This window comes from Cyanistes caeruleus, chromosome 3, assembly GCF_971803275.1.
Source record: "Cyanistes caeruleus chromosome 3, bCyaCae1.hap1.1, whole genome shotgun sequence".
Classification (NCBI taxonomy): domain Eukaryota; kingdom Metazoa; phylum Chordata; class Aves; order Passeriformes; family Paridae; genus Cyanistes; species Cyanistes caeruleus.
In genome coordinates, this window is record NC_141703.1 from 13,577,501 (window position 1) to 13,587,219 (window position 9,719).

At 35.7% G+C, this 9,719-nt stretch overlaps 1 protein-coding gene across 9 annotated transcripts in view; it reads left to right on the forward strand.

The window, feature by feature from the left end:
- The window catches only part of KLHL15 (kelch like family member 15), a 28,633-nt gene extending 21,533 nt beyond the window's left edge, over nucleotides 1-7,100 (forward strand). For all 9 annotated transcript variants that reach the window (XM_086879874.1, XM_086879877.1, XM_086879875.1 and 6 more), the window contains one exon: nucleotides 259-7,100. In XM_086879874.1, the coding sequence (XP_086736000.1) occupies nucleotides 259-1,368 (1,110 nt within the window). In that variant the 3' untranslated portion in view covers nucleotides 1,369-7,100. The remainder of the gene's footprint in view (nucleotides 1-258) is intronic.
- Nucleotides 7,101-9,719: the final 2,619 nt, after the last annotated feature.

Here is a 9,719-nt window from a genome sequence, read left to right on the forward strand (position 1 = left end):
AGTTGTGCCTAATTCCAGCATAAATTCTGCATATGATTATTCTGCTGAAAATGTTAGTCACTGCTCTTAATCACTAAATTGCCTTCTGGATTTTGGATAACAATACATCAGTTTAAATCATCATGCATAAATGCAATTGCTCTCAAGATTGCCTGAATGAAATAAAGTAAAATAATCTTCTAATGACACATAGTGATTTAGGTTTTCTGGGTTGTTTCTCTTGGTCAGAATTTTAATATCTTTTAAATGTATTCATAGGTAAAAACATCAGAGTTTTATCGATACTCCCGGCAGCTGCGACATGAGGTTGACCAAGCCATGAATTACTTTCATAGCGTTCACCAACAGCCTTTGATGGAAATGAAATCGAACAAAATTCGTTCCGCCAAACCCCAGACTGCAGTATTTAGAGGAATGATAGGACACAGTATGGTAAACAGTAAAATTCTTCTCTTGCACAAACCAAGGGTCTGGTGGGAACTAGAGGGTCCTCAAGTACCTTTACGACCAGACTGCCTTGCCATTGTGAATAACTTCGTGTTCTTATTAGGTGGGGAAGAACTGGGGCCAGATGGTGAGTTCCATGCTTCATCCAAAGTGTTTAGATATGACCCAAGACAGAACACCTGGTTACGAATGGCAGACATGTCTGTGCCACGTTCTGAGTTTGCTGTTGGAGTGATTGGCAGGTATGTTTATGCAGTGGCTGGGAGAACAAGGGATGAAACGTTTTACTCAACTGAACGGTATGATATTACTGAAGATAAATGGGAATTTGTGGATCCCTATCCAGTCAATAAGTATGGACATGAAGGGACTGTGCTTGGTAACAAGTTGTATATCACTGGTGGAATTACATCATCTTCAACTTCAAAGCAAGTGTGTGTGTTTGATCCCAGTAAAGAAGGGACGGTAGAGCAGCGAACACGGAGAACTCAAGTGGTCACTAACTGTTGGGAGAACAAATGCAAAATGAATTATGCAAGATGCTTTCACAAAATGATTTCTTATAATGGTAAGCTTTATGTCTTTGGTGGTGTCTGTGTGATCTTGAGAGCCTCCTTTGAGTCTCAAGGATGTCCCTCTACAGAAGTTTATGACCCTGATACCGATCAATGGACTATATTGGCTTCTATGCCAATAGGTAGGAGTGGTCATGGTGTAGCTGTTCTGGACAAACAGATAATGGTTCTTGGAGGCCTTTGTTACAATGGTCATTACAGCGATTCGATTCTCACTTTTGATCCAGAGGAAAACAAATGGAAAGAAGATGAATATCCAAGGATGCCATGCAAGCTGGATGGCTTACAGGTCTGCAGCCTGCACTTTCCTGAGTATGTTTTGGAGCATGTTAGACGTTGCAGCTAAAACAGAATGAACAACCCAATCAAATACAAAAGAGCTATACTAATTTGTTGAAATAAATTACAAACCAGTTGAATTCCTGCAGAGACATCTCCTTGTGTATAGGAACAATGGCTAAATGCTCAAGAGAAACAGGATGTACAGGGAGTGTACTTACCAAGTTTATTAGAAAAGGTGATAGTTGGTCTGACCTTGTGAAAGCTTTGTTGTGTTTTCTTTTAACAAACGTAAGTATGAGAAATATATTTTTGAGTCTGCTTTTTCTTATGGTAACATTTTATGTCTACAATGTGTTCTCTTTTTTTTAATGGCCATTATATCACTATGCTCTTCAAATCAGTTGAGTTTGACAAAATATTTGTGAAAGGAAGAGAAGAAAGATGTTATTTTCATTTTTTATTGTGCATCAAAATGCAGCTCATCACCTGTACCTGGGTACAACCAGGTATAAAGTAACAAAACCAAACTATTTCTGGATTTTATGTTGTCTTTTAGATGCTTTTGCCATTAACTGCAAAGTACTCTCAAATCTACTAGGTCTTTTTGTTTTCCCTTATTTACTTTGGAGAAGAATTTTAACCCTTTTGCATGACCCTTTTCCTGGTTTTGTATAGTTGTACCAGTAAGTCTGCCAAAATGCAAATTACACATTTTCTACTAAATTGAAAACAAAACAATTTTATATTTAAAACACTATTTCTATGCTGCCTTCTATTGTCTGTGTTGTGTTTGTTGGTGAGTAAAAAATGTATACACACATGTGCATACACTGTAGAAACTGTATATAAATGCATCTTTTTATGTGCAGTTACAATATTATATTTTAACTAGTACACAGATTCAGCCATATCTGTTGAATTTAATGTATTTCATGAGCTAAATAATTCAAAGTTCTTAAGTGAAACTGGAAGCCTCATTTGGTATCAAAATATCTTTAGTACATACTGATTGATTCAGTAACCTTAAACTCTTTATATTGTTGCAACATAATGAACTGTTGGTTATTTGTTCTTTTATAAATTATTTTTTAAAAAGTAAGCTCATTTTACCTGAGTTTCTTTTTGGTTTCAATGTGCTGCCCAGTTATCTTTTTTGTTAAAATAGAAAATGTCAGTAAGCAAATGCTCAACTGCTGCAGCCCACAGTTATTTTTGGAACTGAATACTGGATATGCTACAGTTTATTGTCAATACTTTGCTTATACTCACTCTTCAATATGAGTACTCATATTGAAGTGGTGTAATTTTTTAATTATTATTATTATTATTTAATTATTAACAGTTAAGAACTACTGTGTTTTGAAAATGTTGAGGTAGGTGATTGGTTTGTTATTATAATTTCTATTTCTTTTATAAAAACCTACACAACTATGGCTACTGACCTTGGAGTGCCTGAATAGAGATGGCTGGTCCAAGAGGGCTTTGACTATTCCATTGTGTTAACTTGCAGGTATAAATGGCAGCAGATTGGTAAGAATTATCTGCCAAGACATTAATAATAACAGTTACTGCATTTTGACTATCTTTGTGGATGTAAACTAGCCACTTCTGGAACCCAAAGGAGAGAGCTGGGGAAGCTGAAGGCTCACATGTAGTTCAGATGCTGAAACATGAGCTGCATATTCTGTAAAATCTTGTGCTGCTGTGTTTCATTTTAAGCAATAGATTTTACTTTATATGCAGCAAAGCAAAACCACTTTATTCAGCATCTTCCAGTCAGAATTCACTGTAGAAAAGGAATGTACAGTACTCAGGGAGTTCAAAAGAATGCACTTACAAAGGGACCAAAATCACCCTAAATTTTCCATGTTAAAAATAACACCTACTTGTGTAAATGAAGTTTGAAATAATAGAAGTTCAAACAATGTGTAAAACTTATACTGTGTTCTGGTATCTTTGTAGGAATTATGTTCTGGGTTGAAATGTGGGTATTTGGAGCTATGTGGCAAGTCAGCAGATTTTTAGGGTTTGTTTATTGTTAGAAATGATTTATTAATCGAGTATTTTCTTACGCTGTAAAAGAAAGAGGGAATATTTGCCATCATAGCTGTAGTGGTGAGTTATTTACACCAGAAGAGACTGGACCAAATATTTATATTCAGCCTTCTGATGCAGACTAGTTTGCAGCTAAGTTTGTCTTTTTTAATAAGAATTCAGTTTACTGAATTAAAAATCTCATTTACTTTCTTAATAGCCTGACTTAAAGCAAATGTGGCTTACACTAAAACCTCAGTTTCACTGTGAGACTTGTGTGTACATCACCCTACATGGGGAGAGATAAATTGATTCTCGTAGGTGCTGGCTGTGTGCTGACTGTACATAGTTCATGGAATATTGGGGCACAAGAGAAAAAAAAAACCAGGGTTGGGTGGTGGTTTTGTTTTGGTTAGTTTTTTGTTGTTTTGATTTGGGTTTGTTTGTTTTTGTTATTATTTCTTTTTGTCACCAACTCATTTCTCAATAAGTTAATGGGGCAGCAAGCTAATCCTGTGTGAGGTGGCTGTCAAGGGCACATTACATTGAGTAGAGTACTTCACTTTATGTGAAGTACTTTACTTAACTTTATGTGGGGCGCCAGTGCCAGTTTAGGGAGCAGCCCTGGCTCTGGAAATCTGGTGGTCAGGAGTCAGATATCTTACAGACATGGCCAAGACTTTATTATAATGGTAAGGATAGGGGTGTCTCAAGTTACATTTTTGAGTCTGCATTTAAGCGCCTTCTGAAGGTCTGTGCACTCAGCAGCTGCCACTAAAGTCATTGGTGAGTGCTGACACTTGAAAAATGAAGAACCACATCAGTTTTGGTGCTCTGCTTTTAAGCTCATATTTATCTTCAGGTGCACAGTTCTGAAAGATCTTGTTCAGGATTGTAGTAGTAATTGTTCTGTGAAATTATAATTGAACTGTTGTTTCAGCTTCCCTGAAGTTGTGTCTCCATTGAAAGGCTGGCTGTAACCTTTCCAGTTTTAGAGATGGTTGGAATTCACTTGGGATTAGAATCATGGGGATATGTGAGAATGTGGTGTCAATTTACATATCTACCGTGCTTTCATTTTTTCAGATCTGAAATATAAAAATTAGCTTCTGTTCTTTTTTATACTGCAATGAAACTTTTGAGACAGTTAGTTTGATTGCTTGGAGGGATTATTTTTTTGTTGTTGTTGTTTTTGTTTTGTTTTTAATGTTTGCTCTTAGTATTTAGCTCCAGATAGTTTAGTTCGTTAATAGGGACAAACCTAAGATGGCTAATGAGAATTGTCTATTACTATCAAAGTTAGCATTATGGTCAGATTAAGATGGGATTTTAAAAACATTTAAATGCCTCTCATTTGTCAAAGGTAAGTTATGATCTTTGGTTCTTAGATTTGAGGAGATTCTCCTATTCCCATCCCATAATGGAATACCAGCAAATGTAATGTTACCCACATATTTAAAATTCAACATATGACTTGCTTTGAAAAGCAAGTGTGCTTGCCTTCTTCTAGAAAGGTGGACATAATAAGTTACAATCCAGGGGGTTTTTTTTTTCCACATCTATAGAAAAAATTTATCAGCTTCATTTCTTAATTTAGCAACCAACTTCAGGAGGAAATTTTCTTCTCAAATGAGACAATGGACAAAAGCAAAGTGTTCCTGTAAAGGAACTGGATACTGCCAGTTCCATTTCACATCTCCTAGGTCTGTTTTTAGGGGGCAGGTTTTTTTTTTTTATAGGTACTGCGTAAGTTATAAATAGCTTACTTTCTGCCACAAAGTGTTGGTAGTTTCATTGTGGGAGGCATCAGCTGGCAAAAATAAACTTTAGGATTTTTTTTCCCTATGAATTTAGCTGGAAGAAGGCAGACCTTGATTTTACAGAGGTCCTGCTGTTTCAGAAAGCACTGCTAGCAAGTCACAGCATATGAGCTATCTGGAAACCTGCTTTTATGTTACTTGTTTTTGAAAAATGTGGATGCCCTATTTCCTGCAGTATGATAGCAGTCCTGCTAGTCAAACCTCTGAGGGTTTGACTGCAATATTTCCCTGGTTCCTGATATTTGCACCTATTTATTCTTGAGGCCCTCCTGCCATAGAATCCCAAGTGCTGCATTTCCTCATGCTGATAATACTTGTGTCAGGGATGAAGCTTCACTTGACACTCAGGAAATAAAGATAAAATTCAGCAGGTGCAAATTCAAACTGATCTAAAAAACCCCATTGCTTAACTCATTATGTCCATTCTTTAGCAAAGGGAGGGTAAGCGTTGTGGGGAGACTCAGTTCTTTAAAATAAACTTCTAGTTTGTCAGCCTGCATATGTCAGAGTCTTTTTAGAAGTAGTCACATTTGTATAGGTATTTTGCCTTTTTAATGTACTTTTTCTTAAAAAAATAAATACTGACTTGGGCCCCAGATTCTTTTAACACATCAGATGTGGACTTCACATATGTGAATAGTCCAATACAAAGAAACAGAAAACTGTAAGGTACTTAAAGGAGAACATGTAAGCACAGGTGTTACTAAGCCTGTGCTTAAGAGTTTACAGGTTTGGGACCATCAGAGAAAACATCCCTCCTGCTCTTCTGCTAATAAAAATATATATAGGTGGTAAAGTTACTTGAATAAGCATTTGTCACATGTGGCAGGGTTTACTGAAGGAGAGTGGAAAGAACATAACTGGAAAACACATCATCTATTTAAACAGAGCTTGCTGATGTCCTGTAGCTAACATTCTGAGATTTTCATGTTTATTAAACAACTTAAAGCTGCTTAAAATAAATACTAATGACTACTTTTGCATCTGTATTCTATTTTTGAAAGTTGGTTAGTAACTTGAAAATTTCCATTTGTGTGGGTAAACTTCATAAAACACAGTTGTATGTGGCAGGTGGCAGAAAAACTAATTTGTTTTCAGCACAAGCTTTCCTATGTGTCCCTGTACTAATTTTTTCTACACTTCACTAAGTTCAATTTATGTAATATTTTAAAAATAACTTTCAAAAATCAATTTTAAATATCTTTGGATTAATATTAAGTTGGTAGCTAGGGGAAAATAATTTCTATTTGCAGATAGTTTTTATTTATGACTGATAGAAAAAATCTTAATGTAAGCCTAGGAAGTGGAGTGCTCTGTAAGACTGTAAAGTTAGCTGTATTTAGGGGGGCTTTTATTACCTCAGTGGGACCCACCTAACTTTTATGTCAGTGTTGGAGCAGGTGAAGGGAAGAGTGAATTATGTTTTTATTTTAAATATTTTTCCCTGTATATTGTTATTTTTGTAGATCTTCTTAAAATAAATTAATTATATGCTGGAGATTGCAATTCCACTATAATATCCCACAATTCCAGTGTACAATATCAGATTGTTTGTATTGAAAAGAATGTATTTGATAAGTTAACAGGAAAAGTTATTTTCAAACTGTATTGTGTTTGTGTCTAGCTATTGGAAATGCTTTTCCTATAGAAAATTATATGTATATGACCTCATATATACATTTGGATTACCTGTCTAATGATTACCCTAGGGCTGCTATAAAGTTCTCTAAATAATTTAAGAATTGCCTCTTTTTAACTGTTTTAAAGCATTTTTCTTGTCTTTTTTTTTTTTTTTTTTTTTTTTGGCAGAAAGTAATTTTACCTTGCTATGGATACAGTATGCTCCGACTTGCATATATGCTCTGTTTGGGTTTTCAAGCTGAAAAAAATGTATAAAATGTGTATAAAGAAAAGTGTAAATAAAATATTTTTAATCTTTAAACACTCTTGTGTAAATTTTGTAACACTCAAAAATGTAGTGGATGTGGATTATTTTCCTCAGGACTTCAGAGATGACTGAGTTAGACAGCTCTTCAAAACTGTCTTATTTCAATGTGTATGTAAGATTTTGTTCAAGTTATCCCCTTAAATTGGATGTGCTTATATAAGCAACTTCAAGGTCTTTTTTTTAGCTGTATTTTACAGTCCTCCCAGTCTTAATTACTGTAGTGTTTTTATATGTTTACTCTGCATTTCAAGCTTGAACAAATGTTTGGAGTTGACTTGGTTGTTCTATTTGTCCCTTGGTGTGAAGTTATGAATTTAAACTGCCAAGGCTGAACACCAGGGCAGCCTTTGGTGTTGGTCAGCAGCCAGGAGAGACCATTCCCTGCTGTTGAGTGCACGGAATTGAGGGCTCCCAGACAACGTGTGTTCACTGGCCAGAAGGCCAGGATATACTTCTTAACATTTCCTGTAACAGGAAGGGGAAACTTCATTTCAGGATTAAAGTGTCAGATTAGCATTCAATACCAGGGAGGGGGAGCAGGGTGGGAGGGCAGGTAAAACAGGTTATAATCCTATTTTCTCAAGCAGTCTGATGAAAGCCTTCCTTTTCAGTCCATTGCCACACTTTTCCTTACTCTGTCACTGTTTTGTCAGGTCTCTCAGATCAAAGCCCCTGGTTTAAAAGTCTGCTGTCAAGAATGTTTGAAAATAACTGTAGTGACTTTATTTATTTATTTTTAATATTGAGTTCTAAAATAGCATTTTAATTTTATTTTAATAATTCAAATTACTTTGAACTTTGTTTGCATAAAGTAACTTTCTCCGTTCCCCCTACCCCTTCCTCTCCTTTTTTGGTAACTTTTCTTCATCCTACACTATACTGTTTAATGGGAGAATGCTGTGGGTGAATTAAAGGGAGGAAGGGCCACTTTAATTATTAGATGTCCCCATTTTGAGTTGAAAAGGAGACCAAATGCATTAGACTGATACAGTGGAAGAGAACATGACAATATTTTCACACTGTAAATACTACTTACATTTCTTTTTATTTGCTTTTTTAATCTCCCTTCTCAGTGAGCCAGGTTGAATTTTGGTAATACCTTTTTTCTAAGATGTCACAATGCCTGACTTTACTTACTTGTTGCCACCTTTTCATCAGGCATTGCCAGCAAAGTTCCTATTGTTTCACTAAGAGCTCTCATACTTTGACTGATCCATACCAAATTCTTCACATTTTTTTTTAAATGTGGCCTTATTTTTTGTCTAGTTAGTAATCTGTGTTCACTTGTTTTGTACGTTATGAAATTAACATTATTTTTGCAAAGGGTTTATTTGGTGAATGCCTTCTATATTCTTTGCTATAAATTATCCTTATTGACATGAAATTCTTAATTTCAACAGCCATTCCCCCTTTGTTACAGATTGGGGTTTTGTGGTTCTGGTGCTGTTTTTGTTTGGGGTTTTTTGTTTGTTTATTTGTTTCTTTTTTGAGTCCATTAGCTTCATAATGTGGAAAGGCAGAGTGTTGCTTTGGGTTAGGCACAGATTCTGTATCAGTTCTGTACCTTTTGAGTTTATAACACTCGTGGATACGATCCCCTACCCAGTCTCCAGCCTGTCAAATCTTGCTGATGGTTCAGTGTCATCCTTTAACTGAAGTACCACGTGGCCCAAGGCAACTTTCTTGGCACGTGCAAAACTTCTGTTCAAGGAAGAGGGTAGGGAATATGCGTAAACACAGCTTCAAGTTCTTGTTTTCATTAACACTTTCCACTTCTACATTCAATTCTATAGTTGTGCTGATAGATGCTTTGGGCAATGTTTACAGGTAAAAATAAACCTCATCATGATGTCTGTTTAAGCCCACAGTGACTGGTCAGTCATCTATGCATTGGAATGAACTTCAGCATTAAGCATCATATGCTGAGCACCAAACATTCTCGATTGATAGTATGTGGTAAAGAAACTAAAAAAAATCATCTTTGCTGTGTATCTGATGTCTTCAAATGTCTCCTGGTGGTGTCACCATTGGTAGCATTTCTCCTGTATTATAAATAAATGTTGTTCAATAAATGGTGCTGAATAAAATATCTGTTTTCTAATGAGGTAGCAGGCTTTAATGGTTAAGCCTTTTATTTAACTATTTAATTTTACCAGACAGCTATCTGTCTTTGGCTTAAACTGGCAGCCTCCTTTCCCACAGCATTTTCAATATGTCCTCAGGCATGTTCTAAACATTGGTTTGTTTGGAGTTTGTCATGTGTTTCATCTCACAAGTTTGAGTTACACCATGTAATTATTTTTTCTGTGTGAGAATCTTTTCTTTCCTCTGGTGAATTGTGCATGTGGTATGGGTCTGTTTATATGTACTTGAGTCCTATTGATGAGACTTTCTGACTTTACCATCCTTTCTTTGTCAAAGGAATTACATAAAAAAAGGGTGTTAATAACTGAACTGTGGCTTTTAGTTTAATGACTTTTCATGGTCTTAAAGCTGGGAGCTGATCCAATTAACAACCTTCCTGGAAGTGTTTTAGCTATTTTCTGAAAGAGGTGGATTTTGCCTTTGTGCTGTTTTCTGAAAACAAGGTGAGTGACACTGACCTCTATTTAA